This window comes from Labrus bergylta, chromosome 12 (assembly GCF_963930695.1).
Source record: "Labrus bergylta chromosome 12, fLabBer1.1, whole genome shotgun sequence".
Lineage (NCBI taxonomy): Eukaryota > Metazoa > Chordata > Actinopteri > Labriformes > Labridae > Labrus > Labrus bergylta.
Window position 1 is genome coordinate 28,757,923 of NC_089206.1, and position 17,233 is coordinate 28,775,155.

A 17,233-nucleotide genomic window follows, 5' to 3' on the forward strand; every position below is an offset into this window, starting at 1 on the left:
CAGCGGCTTAACATCGATCAATGTTGATAAACATCCCTCTCTTTTTCTGCAACTGTCAACATAAAAAGAACAATGCACAATCGAATATGAAATATTTTTAAAAAAATTCAACAACCTTGTCGACATCCAGGATATCTTTTTATTGCAATAGAGATCCAATATATAAACATTGTACATTCTTCACAAATCCTCAACTAAACAAATCAAAGTTAAGCTACAGATGATGACATTATGAGTCACAAAACACAGTACATGCTGTTTACTCTCTTTTACTTTGGTTTAATGGGTGTAAGCTGAGTTTGTTGAACTCCCAGCACAGCTGCTGTGAATCTTCCCACGACATGGGACAAAGCATGATGATGAGAGTCCTCTATAAGGGGAGCTTAGTGACACAATCCAAATACACAAAAACACTTCAGGTCCTCGTGGCTTTAGCAGAACAACCAACAGTCCAGTCTGAGAGGTCAACAAATATGTATCAGCAAGTGCAGCTGGTAGTGAAGAATTAAAAGCAAGATAGCTAACAAGTTATCATGCAACATTTTTAGACCTATGTGTCAGCAATCTGAGTTGAAAGTTTCATCATTGTCAACCACCCACATTTGCAATTGATCAGACAAAACAAATCATTCTCTTTATTTAGTGCGTCCAAATATAATTCCCTTGTCTGCTCTACGAGAGTTAAATGCAGAACTGTAGTAACTTGTCAGAGTGTTATAACGTTGGACATTATTGCAGTGATGTGTTGTCACTTCATCAGGTAAAAATAAAATTCAACTTTTCAGTATTTATGAGCACAGTTTAAACGTTTATTTCACTGTATAATGTGGTGGTTACATATAAAGAATTGATTTATGTAGAGTTAAAAAAAACATTTTTATCTTCTCCTGTGAAGGCTTCCTTATATTATTAGAAGTTATTCTATACTCTCATTCATTATTGAAACATCCATGGGAGCCCACAGGTTGATAGTAATCAAATTACATTACACAGTCATGAAAACTTTAATTTCTTTCCAAACATTTATGAGCCACTTATGGTTTATAAACTGCATTGTATATTGAGTATAAATCTGATGTATGATTTAATTTATATCAATCAGATTTTCAAACATTAACATGTTTTTATATTTTTAGGTCATATGCAGATATTATTTCTTTAACTGATTTGGAAACTGATGCTTCACATGACCAACTTCCTTGAGCTTGACGGTGTTTCCAAACAGTGTTGTTTCCATGGCAACACAACCAAAACATATGTAAGACCTCTACATTAGAGGAGTCCTAAAGAGTGTGTATCCGTGCTCTATGTGTGCTGTGTTGTTAGTGGTCAGTGAATCCAGGCATGGGAAAGGGCCTAGCAAATAGCTCCACCCGCTGGCGAAGCTCTGTGACACGCGACATTGTCTCTGAATCCTCAAGCAGGAAGGACTTAAAGTTGGCCAGATTTCCTGTTGGGAGACAAAAACAAAAAGCCGTCGGTTTCAATTTCATAAATCAGCATTAAGACTTCTTCCAGGCCTGGAAGAGTCGTGTCCATGTTGACTGTATGACTTTTATTACATGAGTCAGAATTCAAAGTAAAATACAGAAACTTTGTTCTCTCTCACCAGTCTTCTTTTTCACATCCAGTGCAATCTGAATCCCCTCATCAATAAACTCAACAACCTTTTCAAAGTCTTCCTCCTTGAACCGTCGCGAGGTCAGAGCCGGAGCTCCTGAAGGAAAACGATGTCAACTTAAATTTAAAAAGACAATCACTGTTGATAAACTTTATAAAGATGTTAAGCTCAAAACTGACACTGACAAACTGACAGACTTACAGGAAGCAAACAGAAACAGATTTATCTCACAAATGAAAAACATGACAAAGGGGACTGGTATCACACAGGAATGAAGACTGACTGATTGACAGATTCTGACACAAAAACTATCAACACTCCTGCAGCTCTTTTCACACATTAAAAAAAATCAATGACACAACACATCCTGCACAATATTCAGATCTACTATTTTGGGTACCAAGCCTGAGTCCTCCAGGAGTCAAAGCGCTCTTGTCTCCAGGACAGGTGTTCTTGTTGGCGGTGATGGACACCAGCTCCAGGACCCTCTCAGCTCGAGCCCCGTCTATCCCGCAAGGTCGAAGGTCAACCAACACCAGGTGGTTGTCTGTTCCACCTTACAGCATGAAGTAGAGAAGTAGTGATTTGCTGTTTTTGTTTGGTTTATGGTTAAATGAAGAAAAATGCACTTTAACTCAGGGGACAATGTGACAAACGGTTTAGTGAAAGTCCCCATTGACTGTCTATTCAACCCGTCATGATAATATTACCATAACACCTTTGAATTTCTCAAAATAATTAACTGTCTCCAGCAGTCAGCCGTCAAGTGAAGCTTAAGGAAAAATTCCCAAAAGCCATGAAAACAGAACCCAGAAGAGCTAATAATGAGGCAATCCAGAGCAAACAGTGTCTCATACTTTAAGTGTCAGAAATGCAATAAAACTTTAAAATTGAATTCCAGTTGGTGAAAAAAAAATATTTATGTAACTTGTGTAATTGTAGGCTATATAGTTTTTGTGTTTTTTACACACAAAAAAACCCATTGAGCACATCTGTTCTGTAAGTACCTGACACCACGGTGTAGCCTTTCTTCAGCAGAGCATTAGCCATGGCCTTTGCATTCAACAGCACTTGAGTGATGTATTGTTTAAACATCGGAGTGGAAGCCTGTAAAGTCAAACATTATGCAGTGAAAGAGACAGCCCACATCTTTATGACAGGTAAGACTTCTGTGTCTGATTCATGAGCTTTTGACATTTAACAAGTATTTTTCCTCTCGTTTCTGTTTTGTCAGACTTGATTTCTGGACCTGTTTGAGGGCGACGGCCACCCCGGCAATGGCGTGGTTGTGAGGTCCTCCCTGAAGTGATGGAAACACGGCAAAGTTCACCCTGTCCTGGAGGTCATAGGTCACCTCCCGACCTTTCTTATCCACAGACCGCACACCTTTCCGGTAAAAGATTAGACCAGCCCTGCAGAGTGAAGACAGACAGGTGAATGAGGTACACCTAACAGATTTTGCCATAAGCAGCATGATCCATGATCCGTCATCCAATTGTTACAATACAGTTGACAGTAAACTGTATATTTTTGATTTTTACGCTACAATGAGCTGTATTAACCTCCATCCAGGCCCCTTACCTTGCTCCACGCAGAGACTTATGGGTAGTAGAGGTTACCAGGTCAGCATGATGGAAAGGAGAGGGAACAGCTCCTGCTGCCACCAAGCCACTGATATGAGCCATGTCCGCCAGCAGGTAGGCATTAAGCTCCACACACAGCTGAAAGACAAACACACACACACACACACACACACACACACACACACACACACACACACACACACACACACACACACACACACACACATGAAATGATGAAATATATAAAAATAACATGTGAAACGTCGTTTGTGTTCCCTACTTTTTCAAGCCCCTATATTTTGCTTTACCTTCTCAAGGGACATATACAACTGCTAACTAGAAGAGATACTGACAATTAAAAAATGTCATTTTGTAGTAAATAGGTACCTTCTTCATGCGAGAGTAGTCTATGAGGCGAGCGTAGGCGCTGGTTCCTGCTATGATGAGTCTGGGTCTGAAAAGTCTGGCTGTCTTCTCCAACCGGTCATAATCTATGAGACCTGTTTCAGGCTTGCATAATTAAAGAAAGACTGGTTAGTTTTTTGTTTTTTTTCTTCACATGAAGCATTTATTTTTTAACTGCTTCCCTTTGATAATTGTGTGTTTGTTCTTGATTTCTTTTTACAAAACTCACATCCAGCTTGTAAGGCATCGATTCAAAGTAGATGGAGGTGGCTGAGATTCTCTTGGTGTCTGACATGTAGCCGTGGGTAAGGCTGAAATGTGGCAGAATGAGGTAGGACTTCGAAAATTGCATTTCAGTATGTGAGAGAGTGTGTGTCCCAGATATTGAGCAGGAAAGGGGTTATGTGGTTTCTTATGCAATGTTCTAAACCTTGCCTGACCTCTCTTGGTCATTATTCCTCTTTGATATGAGTATATGCAGTGATTAAATACAGTAATGATCAAGTAAATACTAGATCTTCTATGTCTCTTCCTGAGCCACAACTAACCCTGCAGCCTGCTATTGACCGTTACTGGACAGCTTTAATGGAATGCAAGAATCACCTGCAGCAAAGTTTGTGACTTAGAGCTGTACTGTATGGTTGGGACATTAACTAAAAAAGAGAGATTTATTTTTATTTTCAGAGTTCTGTAGTTCAAACAAAAATACATGTATTTTAAAGAGGCTAGAATAATGTGACAACATCAGAAAGTGTGACTAAGACTTTGTCATTTTACTTAATTCCACTTGATGTTAAGTCCCATAAAAACATCCAGTTTCCTGCAAGGAACTGTCCAAATGTCACAGGCTAAATCTCAAACATTTCATAGCACATTTACCAAAACTGTAGCAAAAAGTTGCATTCAATGTAAGTATCTAATAGAATATTGTAACAATTGCACTATATACTGTATATAAAAAAGTATCTCTCAAGAGCAACCAGAATGTAATTATAACATCTTAAATTAAATCAAATCATATTGTTGGTCCAAAAAACGCAAAATTCTATACTTTATAAAAACACTTTAAGAAAACGTTATACTAATACAATAAAAAGTTTTCAACTACACTTAGTGTGACAATTAGTCCTACTTTAAATAAAACATAAACTCTGTTTAATTATTACTACTTGCTGTAGAGATCAAATAAAAAAAAGAGCAGAGAAGGTTATCTCTAAATATTTGAGTATCTTTAGCTTGTTCACTCACTGTCCTCCGTCAGGCAGGTCCAGGCCCATGATGCGGTCATGAGGCTGCAGGACAGATGTGTACGCTGCAAAGTTTGCAGGGGATCCGGAGTACGGCTGGACGTTAACGCCCCACAGGTTTGGGTCAAGACTGAAGGCAGTGAGGGCTCGCTGCTGACACAGCAGCTCAATTTTGTCCACGATCTCTGCACCTCCATAGTACCTGAGAAAGACAGCAGGTATTTATGAGGATTAGAATATCTCATATTACTTCATCATTTTGTGCAGTATAATATTACATAATTGTTTAATATCATACTGTTTCGTTTGGTTTTGATTCTTCTCACATCATTTTGCATCTTATGATCTTGTGATGTTTGGAGCCAACATGCTCTTCCTCAGTCTGAGGTAATCCTTCAGTCCTTCAACAGGAGCGCCTCGGTGTGCCGATCTCTTTTGCTTCTTTATACCTATTTGTTTTTTGGATCCAGCACCAGCTTAGGGGTGTGTGTGTCTTTTTTTTTTTTTTTTTTCATCTTTAATGTTTCTGAACTGTCTTATACTGTATAATGTCATATATTTTGTGTTGTCTCTTCCCATACTTTATCATATTGTAGAAGAAGATAAACATTGCACTCTGTTATTGAGATATTCCACACATGGCTGAAATGCAAACAAATGCACAAACCAGATCCTATGGACATTCACTAATGGAGAGATGCCAGAGTGAGGGGGCTGCACATGAAGGAGCACCCGAGCAATTGGAGGTTCAGGCTCAAGGGTACCTTGGCATCGCTCAGGAAGTGAACTTGCACCTCTCCAGCTACCAGACAAATAGTGTATGTATGAGGTTGTAGAGCGCTGAATGGTATTATCCTGAATTTAATCATATACACTCTACGATAAGGGTCAAGTTACCGACCCCCAAGTCTTTTTCTCTCTTATTAGAGACCAATGGAAATCATTTTAAGTTTTGTAGTTTTGTAGATAAGTTTTGTAAAGACTGAAACATATGTTTTGGAAAATGAATTACCCATGTAGTTACCTTTGTCCTGGGTATCCCTCAGAGTACTTGTTGTTCAGACAGGAGCCCTGGGCCTCCAGCGCTGCACGGCTGCAGAAGTTCTGACACGGGACAAACAATACCAGAGCTGTCAACATCCAAAAATAACCGTTATTTACCTGGAGAAGGTAAGACAAGTCTCAACACCTCTGCTCTTTTTTCAGCATGGCACAGCAACACATAGCAAGGCACAGCCCAAACTTCAGTTTCCCAGCATGCAATCAAGTTCAAGCAATAACATTTCTCTTACAAATAATAATTCTAAAACCAATAAGGCAAGTTCCAGAATCACAGAAGGATCATCAAACAGATTTCCTTCTGTTAAATTTGTTGTTTAAAATCTCATGGGAGGTCGATCACAGTATTTTCTATAAGCTGCAGGAAGTAAATCAGTCACTTCATACCCATATATTAAAGAATAAGAGGTACTGTGAAGAACAAAAGGTGGACTGAAGAAGAATCTAACTGAAAGTGACTCCCTGTGAGGTTCACCACAGTGTCACATCTCCCAAAGACAATTGACAGTCAGGGGAGAGCTAGAGCTGTGAAAAAGAAAAAGAATATGAATTAATTTTTCTCCCTATCTCAGTCTATTTTCTTATCTCCCACTCTCACTTGTGCTCATCTTCTCTCTCTCTCTCTCTCTCTCTCTCTCTCTCTCTCTGTCCTCCCACTGCCTGTTATTATACCAAACCTGTCACTGTTAAGGGATCCCTCAGTCATTCCTGTGGGATTTCAACCTGTCCCCTATGTGACATACATCTCTCTCTATGACATTTCAGAACACTATCTCAACACACACAAGCACACACACACACACACACACACACACACACACACACACACACACACACACACACACACACACACACACACACACACACACACACACACACACACACACACACACACACACACACACACATTAACGATGCCCCCCTCCTCTTTTGTCTAAACTTAAAATGTGAAGATCAATGACTGCGGAAACATAATGGGATCATTTGACTGTGTTCCTGAAGAAAAAAACAGGGGGCTCCACTGGGAGTCCGCCTGCAGCTGCGAATGACACCGCATGCACAAGAAGACAAGAATCTTTCAGATGTCATTGTGACTGATAGTGCTGTGGTTTCATAATTGCTGGAGAATAGACGAATGAAAGCAGTTCCTTTCCCCAAAGCTTCCACTCAGATGAAATCAGTGACTTGTGAGGGAGGGAAATGCAAAGGAAATTTTGATGAACTCTCTGAAGAAAACAGTCAAAATTCTAGAAACTCCAACTCTGGTGACTCTGTCGAAGGAGGCTCCTCTGCGGTAAGGAGTTGTTTTTATGTCTCTCTGTCTTATGAAATGCAATCTTAAATGGCTCTGTCTACAGAAAAGCACAAAGGATAATTATCTACATTTTCACATCTCCTATATGCACAGTTTGAACAGCTGCAATCCTGCAGTAGATACAAATGCAGGCTTACAATTTGCTACATTCCCTGCACATACAGAGATTCAGTACAGAGGATTTTCAAATGTCAGCATTGACAGTGAATGATCTGGTTTTGTGTCCGTACAGGGGGAACATTCAAATGTCGCAATAGTGTTAACGTACATTTTAATGTTTGTTGAGTCTGTTCTTTGTTTATGATCTGACTTAAGTAAGCAGGTGAGAGAGATCAAAAAACACCTGTTTCCCAAGTGCCCCTTTCACACACACACACACACACACACACACACACACACACACACACACACACACACACACACACACACAGGCACGCACGCACACACACACACGCACACACGCACACACACACACACACACACGCACACACACGCACGCACACACACACACACGCACACACACACACACACACACACACACGCAGAGTATCACAGACTGATAACTATGGGACAGAACAGTAAACATACGACCTGAGACTGTTTTTACAGTGATGATTAGAAGTGAAGAGGTTATAAATAATCCAACAAATTATTATTTCTTTATATCTCAAGCCTTTTTTCTGTACATGCTCACCTGGTGCAAACTTAAAGCAACAACAGATGGTACAGAAATGTTTTAATAAAATACTGTTTTTGAAAAGGGGAGGAGGTCTTTCGGAGAAGGTTACACAAGGTACTGTACAGCTGCCAATACCACATGTTCAATCAGTTTAACCAGGTACATTTATTAAGATTAATAATCTCCTTTACAAGAGTTTCCTGGCCTTGAGGGGCAGCTGCACAATAAACAAGTCACAGAAATAAAACACAGAGCACAGAGTCACAGACCAGCAATGTCTTTATTCTGAGCATCTAAGACCTGAAGCGTCTTCCTCCAATACCTTCAATCTACTTTAAAAAAGATTTAAAGAGAGCAGCTCCACAGACATATTATCCAGCAGAAGATACAGGTCACTTGAGCAGAGTACCTAAAACTTTAGCATATTTGAATTCTATATTTACACTATATATTCCCCATGTTTTCCTTACAAACAACATGCAATAAAAGTTAGTTATGGTAAATGGATCATGTGAGTTTTGAGATGAGATGAGATTCAACTTTATTGTCATTACACATATACAAGTATAGAGTAACGAAATGAGGTTTGGCATCTCACCAGAAGTGCAAATAAGCAGAAAGTGCAAGAGTCTGTGCTATGTACAGTAATTACAAAATTTACAGATGTAGACTAAAAAAAGTGAATTATTAGGTATATATGGATGGCTGGATTAATGGGATGCTATAAATATAAATAAATGCTATAAATATAAGTGTATTCTTAGGATTATAATATACAGATTAAGGTGCAGTGAGCATGCTACCCTGTTTACCCTGTTACAAAAATAATTACACACTAACGTTTCGGTTTAAATCATTACTTTTTACTCTTCAAATGGATCTGAATTCTGATGTTCTTTTTCCATTAACGTGTGTGATGTTTTTTTGTTTTTCCCTGTGTAGGGACACTTAATTGTTGTTTGCTGATTTTTTTTAAATCAGACAAATAATCCGGGGGATCATCTCCAATGTTATTTAGGAATAATGTTGACCCTTCTTTCACCTTTTATGTTCAGTTTGAATAAGCCTTGGCAAGCAATGACTCTGAATTTGACCATTAACATTTGACATCCCCCCTCAACCGTTGTCTGTCTCCCCTTCACACATGGATCTCACCTCTGATGCAATGAGCTCCAGTCCCCGACACTGCCTGTCCTTCTCCTGCTGCAGGAGGCACCACATCTCTGGGTCATCCTGTGCCAGGCTCTCCTGTCCCGTCCATGCACCAGCTGCACTGAGGCCTCGCCTGCATGACTCTGCTGTGACCTGTCCCTCTCTGCCCAAATATCCTGAAACCCTTAGGAAGTGGGGCTGCAGGGAGTAGTGGATGAACACAAAAATCACACCAGTCAATAACTTAATGTCTCAATGTTGTGAGACTTCCCTCTATCACTATAAATAAATCCTAATTCATGTTTGGGCAGCCCCCTGGACAGATGGTGCTTTATTTCCTATAATTTATGGTTTTATTTAACAATTGTGTATGCAGTCTGCTTAATTAGACCTTGCTCAAAAGCAAATACAAAGTCACAGCATTTGATGCAACTCTGCCATAAAGTGTCTGTGCAGAGTTAAACCCTTTCTGAGGGATTTTCTTTTTTGTTTTTGTTGTCCAAGATTGCTGCTTTGGTGTCTTTTGAAACCCTCAGGAAGAGTGAGCGTGTGCAAAAACACTTTCATCACTAAGAATTATTATACTTTGCACCGGGGGTTTGGAAACAAGGGAGTTCAAATAATGCGTCTTTTGATGTTCTAAACAATCCATTTAATGAAAGGCAGTGAAAAACAAGCGTGTTATTCTGTGGAGCGGTTATGGAAAACCTTGAACATGAAAAAGTGTATTGTGGGCTGGCCACACAGGCAGCTTGTAGCCTCATGATCGTTATGTAACTATGTGTTACTTTGGACTAATAGACAGATTATTGTTCAAGCATAAATATATGTTGAAGCGAGACTCCTTTCATCTCAAATTCATTATGTTTCCCAAGCCTAAAATACATTAAGTCATGTACAAAGCTGAAGCCTGGAGAGTCAACTTTCCTTAAACAACAAAACATTCTGGTACAAACAGAAACCATTCTTTTCCCACACACTATGACTTACCTGAAATAATCACAGTTATCAGACAGTAACATTCATGCGACTGGACTGACAAATTGAAAACAAATAACCCTGTGAATCTTCAAATCAGACATTTCAGTCAATACTGAGGTTACCTCAGGTGACAAGCTGGCCTAGTTTGCAGTAGAAACTTATTTACAACTGTTTATAAATGCTGGAGAATCTACATATGCATATAAATGTGGCTCTTTTTCTACATTTAAAAACTTCTAAAATAAATACATTATGAAAGAAAAAAATAGAACTCACCCGTAACGTTTGCAGTGACAGAGAAAGCATGTCTGTGACAGCTGAGGGCTGGGAAAACAGAAAACTTTTCAAGGTGCAAAGGGTGAATGTAAAATCAGTTCTGGAGGGAAGCCAAGGACATGCCTACTTTGTGCAACTGATAAAAGTGACTACATCAATAATCACCTGTTTCAGCTGGCTTTGTGTCAGTCTTTGAGACGTAGTATCTTATTAATCATAGTTACTATAATATAAACCAGTAGGAATTCATTTTATAGTAAAAAAAGATGCAAAGATTTAAGTATTTTGTAAAATGAACGAGCTAAGACATCACATTCAGATGGTGGATATCAAATCTTCCTTTTTATGGAAGCCGTTTCAGAGAGGGATAATTCTTACAACACTACACTAAAGTGAAACAATGGATCAAGGCGCTTCTCTTTCAAAAGTCAACATGGAGCTCTCTGTAGATGTGTGAGTAGTTTCAGACAATACAAAGTTACTGTTTAAAATTCCTTATAAACAGAAGCTACTATTAACACACTAACAATACCAGGCTAATGCTGCACTCACAGACATATTGCAAAGGTGGGTTTTTCTGTTAAGGCTTATAAAAGCAGTCAATCTCTCCTTTGTAAAACTGAAAACATGATTTTAAAGGATGTATGAAAAGATGTCTTAGATTTTGAATCTCAGTGTCATCCAAAGTGCTGCTGATTCTGCTCGCTCTGAAAGTTGTAGTCCGGACAGACTTTCTGCACCAGCCTGTAATCGGTGCCGGTGAAAGCGATGAAGATGCAGATAACCTTGAAGGGTTTAGCACAGATCCAGGCTGCCTGGGATTGGGTGTTTTCTGAGTAGCAGGTCTGCCCGGGGTCATACATGCAGGGCTTGGTCTTCTTAGACCGGTTGGTTCTCTGGTAATCTATCCGACAGTTGAGTTCGGTCACTATCATCACATCCTGCTGCTGCCTCTGTTGCTCAGGTGGGGTCGAGCTGGAGGACTGAGGTTGGCTCTGGAACTGGGAAGTAATATCCGGAACCAGGACTGCGTTTTTCATGTGAAGGCCCTGGACCTCGGATTCCAAAAACTCCCATCCTACAACTTTGGATGGTGGTACGATGCTGACGGATATGTTCCCCAGACTGGTGGAGTTGTGGCGGAAGTAGACGCTGAACGTGCCGTTGATGTGATCAACAATTTTCCCAGTCACCAGGAGGCTGAACTTCACCGTTTTCACATTGAAGTAAAAATCCCCCCAACCAAGAATCTTCTTGGCCTTTGTGGAAGTTTTTGCTGGAGGTTTGGAAGGGGTGCGGTACAGATACTGATCCAGGGCTTGGGAGAAGTTCTGAGGCCACCCGTATGGGCCGAGGGAACCATAAGCAGGTGTTTTGTGTTTGGTGGAGATAATCTGTAGGTCTTTGGAAATGTGTTTAACCTTCAAAGCAGCTCCCTCAGTGTCTCCTCTTCCTCCTTCCTCCTCCATCCATTGCTGGCTCTGAATATTCAAGGGCTCAGCTGTTTCTTGGACCTGTAGGCCAAAAAATAAGAAAAGTAAATTTGGTATTATTTAAAATCTAAAGGGCCTCATTTACATAGAAAAGGGATTACATAACTTCTTTGTGGTGTTACCTAAATAAAATGATAATGCTTTGTAGTGATACAAACTTCCATTAAAATCATGAAATCCATTTTTATAATTTTTTTATTTTTGGTAGTTAAGCCTTTATTTAGCGATAGGACAGAGTCAGAACTCGCGGAGAGAGAGAGAGAGAGAGAGAGAGAGAGAGTGGGGAATGACATTACAAAGGAGACACAGGTCGGACTCAAATCTTGGCCGCCAGCTCAAAGGACCACACATGTGGCGTGGGGACCAAACACCAGGCTATGGGCTCACCACTTGTAGAACATTTCAACCAAAAAATTAGTCCTTTCAAAAAAAATAGAAAACTGTTCTATTAAAGGTAAGTTAATTAGCTTTTTGATGTTCATATCTGTAAGTTCCATTAACACATTTCTATAAATGTCAGTTGTTTTAAAAATGATGCTGATTTCTCAGTGTGAAATTGGTTAAAATCAGGGTTTTAACTTTCAAATATGGCTCAACTAATGAGGCCAGCAGGCTGTTATCAGGCTAAAATAATCCTGAAAATTCCCAAGCAGTTATATTTGTTATTTGAGAGCACTTTGGGTTTGATTTGTAAAGGCTGAATAATGAACTTGAAGGTTCAGTCTTAAGGTCTTGTTGCTTGAATTAAAGCTCTATTCAACCAAAATAAATCCCATATCAGCTCATTAACATTGTTATCAGGTTATTTATTTTGGGTGGAACTTTCAAGAACATAATAAAGTGAAAAATGTACCATATGCTTTGAATAAATCCACAAAGTCCATGCTTTGTGGAATGCCCAGTATATATACATCTACAACTTCTCTTTGAGGAAGTTGTCTCTCTGTGATACATTTTCATCTTCTTTCATTTCTTCTGAATCAAAATTGGCTTAATGGCACATAATAAAGTGTTTGACAGTTTTTAAGCTTCGTCAGGAATTTCATGCACGTACCTCAAAAACAGACCAGGTTTAATTTGAAACCACAAGAGCAACGTAGAGTTGTATTTATATATTGTTGAGCATCCATTAGAGGTATTTTACCACTTGTAGATAGTATACATTAATTAGGAGAACAAAAATCAACAACTGCCCTAAACACAGGGTTTATTTTGTGCAGGGATGAACAGTAAAAGTTGAACGAGAAAGAAGAGAGGCCTTGAGCTCAGCAGGACGGCTGTAAATGAAGGACAGTTCCACTGTAGCTAAATAATAAGGTAGCAGATAATCGATTAAAATAATCATGCTTTGTTGTGTCAGGTCCTCTGAATGAGAAGGACGTGAATGACTGTGATCAATAGGTCAGCTCCTTGAGGCAAAGACACACCCACACACCCACACGCACACACACACACACACACACACACACACACACACACACACACACACACACACACACACACACACACACACACACACACACACACACACATACATACACTTACATTCACATTGCCATTAGCACATTGCCACATTTTAATTAGACTGTACATTCTCTCTGGCTCCCTGGTTGAAACTCTTTGGATGCGACCTTGATAACAGACTGAATGTTTGGACTGTTAATCAAGATGGTTGTAAGAGAGAAGCATATATGGTCAAGCACAAGCCACCGTTAAAGAAGATACTGCACAAGATCAATAAGGCAGAGCACATGGACAGAAACCACCAAAAATCACTTGTTTGCAGCATCTCTCAAGACAGCTCTGCTCATCGGATTACAGACCCCTTTATTTTCCCCTTTCTCCTTGTTGCCATCTCATTATATATCCCATTGTGCTCTCCAGCTACCAGACAAGCTTCCATATTTCAGCCTGCACAGGGACTTGAACAGGCAACCCTCCAGTTCCCAACCCAAGTTCCTACAGACTGAGCTACTGCTGCCCCCCATACACACAAACACCCCTATATAATATTTTATTGTTGGCCACCTGCTTCGATTACTACAGCCTCTGTACATGGGGTGCACTCCCTAACCACTCGGACACCGGCAACCTCCTTCTACAACATTAAACTCACTATAATCTGCCAAGAAATTAGCGTGGATTCTGCCACAAAATGCTAGTATAGAGAAAGAAACTATCGAATATGATCCAAAAAAGTACACCATTTTTAGTATATTAGATTTTGATGAGTACATTTGGATTTTTGTCATTTTGGTAACAATAGTTTTCCATAAAGACGAAGAAGACGTACCTTTTTAATGTTGATGAGTAATTAACATTTTTTTTTTAACATCTCTGTTTTTCAGATATGCTGCTACACACATAGGCTGAAACACACATGGGCATGCAGAGATGTCAGAGTAACAGCTCAGGGGCGTCACCCGTAACAGTGCCTGAGCAGTTTGGATTTAGTGCCTTGCTCAAGGGGACCCTCTCGAATGCTCAGAAAGGGAACTGACACCTCTAGAACTACAAGCCAAATTTCCAAATTTGGTCCGCAACAGGACTTGGACTGGCCAGAATGAGCTATACTGCCACCCCCAGAGCTCCCACAGAAGAGAGTTCACCACACACAAAGCATTAGTCAAACCTTCCTGAATGTCTTTCTCTGCTGCAAAAAAATAAAGTTTGTGAGACTATGGAAATCCAGCGCATGTTCAGATGGACAGAGCTGTTTGTTAAAAGCCAGACAGCCTCTGCTGTTGAGTTGTTAAAAATGTTCAATCCAGACATTAGTGAGGCAAAGTTTTGTTTGACCAAAGTCTCTGAGATTCACTGCAAAGTTAACATGTAGCACTGTAATATGTTTGATATATCAAGTGCACAGACACAGTCATTAAATACCAACAAAAATCACTGAGTTAAGGTCAAAACTAATTGATCCAGCTGTCAAGACTTTATTTCTCCTTAATAACACTTCCATTTATTTGGATGGCAGGTCAAGTTATCTATGCCTCTAGACAATTGGGACATGACTTTGGCAATACGTTCTGTGCACTTGAATTCTATTTTCATCGTAATGTGTCGAAGATAGATTGAGCTAAGACTTCCTCTCTTCTAGGTTTCTGGATAAACAGCACCCACAATACAATTATTTCTCAACAAGTGGGATTCACATCACCCCGAACCACCCCCAGCCCTGTGTGCCAATCTCTGCCTTCTGCAATAACCAAGAAAGATTCAGCTGTGCCTGTACTTACAAGCCTAAATCTCCAGCTATGTGCTGTTCTCACCTACACTAATTGGAGCCCACTGTGTGACAGCCGTGTCATTGGCTCTGTGTCAAGATGCCAGCACAGAAACTGCAACTGAGTAATAGCGGTGGAGTGGATGCAAGCACAACACCTGTGCAAAAACACCTGCAGAGGCTAAAAAAATGAGAAAACTGAGAGCAGCAGTTTTAAGGACAGTGAAAAAATCCATGCTTTTGCCTAAAACATGTCCTTTATGTGTTTGTTTTTCATTAGGCCTATAAAAACAAAAAACAAAGACACAGACAATGTTTCTTAAGCACTGGGTTGATAAAACTTTTTTTCAAATTTTCAAAGACTGCACAATCATTTAGTCCAAGAAACATGGCATAAAATTTGATTTTTTCTGACAACTTCAGTGTTAAATTACAATCAGATAGTCAGATTAATGACAGCACAGCTTATTAAATCATAATTATGCAGCTCAGAATCAAAATAGAGCAAAAGACTGGAACAATTCATCTTCAATCAAGTCCCAGAATAGTCTCACATGATACGATATATTTCTGAATTTAGAAACTTCAGAAAGAGTGCAAATGTATTTTATTAAATAACACAGCAGGTCTCAAACTTTTCAATTGAACACTTCTAAGTTATGAAAGTCCAAGCTAACACTCTAATCAGTTGAGACCAAATCAAGTCCTATAGGCAGGCATGGGTTAACAATCTTGAAAAAGAAGTCAACAGAAAGAGTGTATTGCTCTTTAGAAAGAAAAAAATACCTGGCAAACTATGTTACTATATTAATTTACCTATACCATCTTACCTAAACCACTATTAAGTGATAATATAGCAAAATGATGATCATATAACATCTAGCGTCACCAAAGAGCCTCGTTTCACTACTCACCGCTGAAAGGAGAAGCCACAGAAAGGTGATGGCAAAGTTCAAACAAAGCCTCCTCATTTTGCTGCAACGGTTGAAGTGTTTTTCCATCCAGACAACAAGATAATTTTGTGTTTTTTCAGACGGTCTCTCTGACTGAGTTATTAAGGTTGTTTACTGAGTAAAAGCTTACACTCACTTCAAATAAAGTGACTACTCAGCTCACTGCTCCTCTCCTCTTCCCTCACACCCCACACCTCCACGCGCTCTCTCTATTTCTTCTTACTCTCTCTACCCCTCAACACCCTGCGCGCGCGCGCGCACACAAATCCGAACGCGCGCGCGCACACACACGCACACACACACACACACACACACACACGCACGCACACACACACACACACACACACACACACACACACACACACACACACTCATTTTCACCACCTGGTCGGCCCTTATAATGACTCATCAACCCGGGGAAAGGGCTCTCAGGCGGCCACGGTTTGACAGCCCTCCCCGCCGTTCCCGCATACTTTAGCCACGGGGAGGCTGACAAAATGACAAGGGCTCTCTCTGGGAAATGTAAAAATCACTGACAAGTCTGGTGAGATTCTGCCACTGCTTCTGCTTATCAGTGGAATTTCAAGCTTACAAACCACTGCAAATACAAATAGTGTCACTCTTAAAATTTCGTGTTTTTCTGAGTTAATTGCCTACCATTTCAGCTATTTTTAGATTTGTTAAGTCGTTGGTGAATGTCATGCTACACACATAAATATTAATTATTTTGAAAACTTAGGGTATGTTTTGAAACCATGACATAGGGACGATTGTATCAGGTTATCTGAAAGTAATTCAAATATGTAAATTGATATTAACAGTTGGCTATACCTACCTGCTTTTGACATTGTTTTCTTAGATTATAGTCTGTACTTTATGAAATGACACAGCTGCAGATTCCTGATAGTTTTATTTAATTGTATTCATTTAATTACATGTTTTACATTTGTAACCTTAAAATTGGGATATCAAAATAGGATACAAGTTGAAGAGCTGTACATGACATGTTGCCAGTAGGGGGCATTAACACACAACAAGCCAAACTAGTGCAGGACAATTGACACTGGGACTTAAATAAATTAAGATGAAACTGGATGTACGTGACATTCATGAAAGAAATTCTATAGACTAGTGCTTTTGTTTTTTATGTCTCAAATTTGTTTGTTATTATTATCTTTTAAGGCAAACTTAGTGAATGGGGGACATAATGTCCGATCCACTCTACTCCATACCAGTTGGT

At 39.7% G+C, this 17,233-nt stretch overlaps 2 protein-coding genes across 2 annotated transcripts; both read right to left on the bottom strand.

Annotated features, from left to right (window-relative positions):
* Nucleotides 1-125: 125 nt before the first annotated feature.
* On the bottom strand, nucleotides 126-10,459 carry LOC109987173 (serine hydroxymethyltransferase, mitochondrial). The gene is made up of 12 exons (XM_020638181.3): nucleotides 10,319-10,459; nucleotides 9,065-9,259; nucleotides 5,881-5,960; nucleotides 4,858-5,058; nucleotides 3,839-3,920; nucleotides 3,592-3,714; nucleotides 3,203-3,342; nucleotides 2,871-3,033; nucleotides 2,629-2,728; nucleotides 2,022-2,177; nucleotides 1,610-1,717; nucleotides 126-1,450 (listed from the first exon to the last, which is right to left on the bottom strand). Exons 1-12 carry the CDS (start codon nucleotides 10,346-10,348, stop codon nucleotides 1,323-1,325), a joined length of 1,506 nt encoding a protein of 501 aa, XP_020493837.1. The 5' UTR covers nucleotides 10,349-10,459; the 3' UTR covers nucleotides 126-1,322.
* Nucleotides 10,460-10,623: 164 nt separating this feature from the next.
* LOC109987175 (neurexophilin-2-like) lies at nucleotides 10,624-16,187 on the bottom strand. The gene is made up of 2 exons (XM_020638182.3): nucleotides 15,955-16,187; nucleotides 10,624-11,832 (listed from the first exon to the last, which is right to left on the bottom strand). Exons 1-2 carry the CDS (start codon nucleotides 16,039-16,041, stop codon nucleotides 10,996-10,998), a joined length of 924 nt encoding a protein of 307 aa, XP_020493838.1. The 5' UTR covers nucleotides 16,042-16,187; the 3' UTR covers nucleotides 10,624-10,995.
* Nucleotides 16,188-17,233: the final 1,046 nt, after the last annotated feature.

Excerpts from the sequence above, each read along its gene's own strand:
- LOC109987173 (XM_020638181.3), bottom strand. The coding sequence starts at position 10,348 with ATGCTTTCTCTGTCACTGCAAACGTTACGG. Across the intron at positions 5,961-9,064 it reads TGGAGCTCATTGCATCAGAG|AACTTCTGCAGCCGTGCAGC; the intron begins GTGAGATCCATG and ends GTCCCGTGTCAG. Across the intron at positions 1,718-2,021 it reads TCCTGGAGGACTCAGGCTTG|GAGCTCCGGCTCTGACCTCG; the intron begins GTACCCAAAATA and ends GTTTTCCTTCAG.
- LOC109987175 (XM_020638182.3), bottom strand. The coding sequence starts at position 16,041 with ATGGAAAAACACTTCAACCGTTGCAGCAAAATGAGGAGGCTTTGTTTG. Across the intron at positions 11,833-15,954 it reads TGTGGCTTCTCCTTTCAGCG|GTCCAAGAAACAGCTGAGCC; the intron begins GTGAGTAGTGAA and ends TTTGGCCTACAG.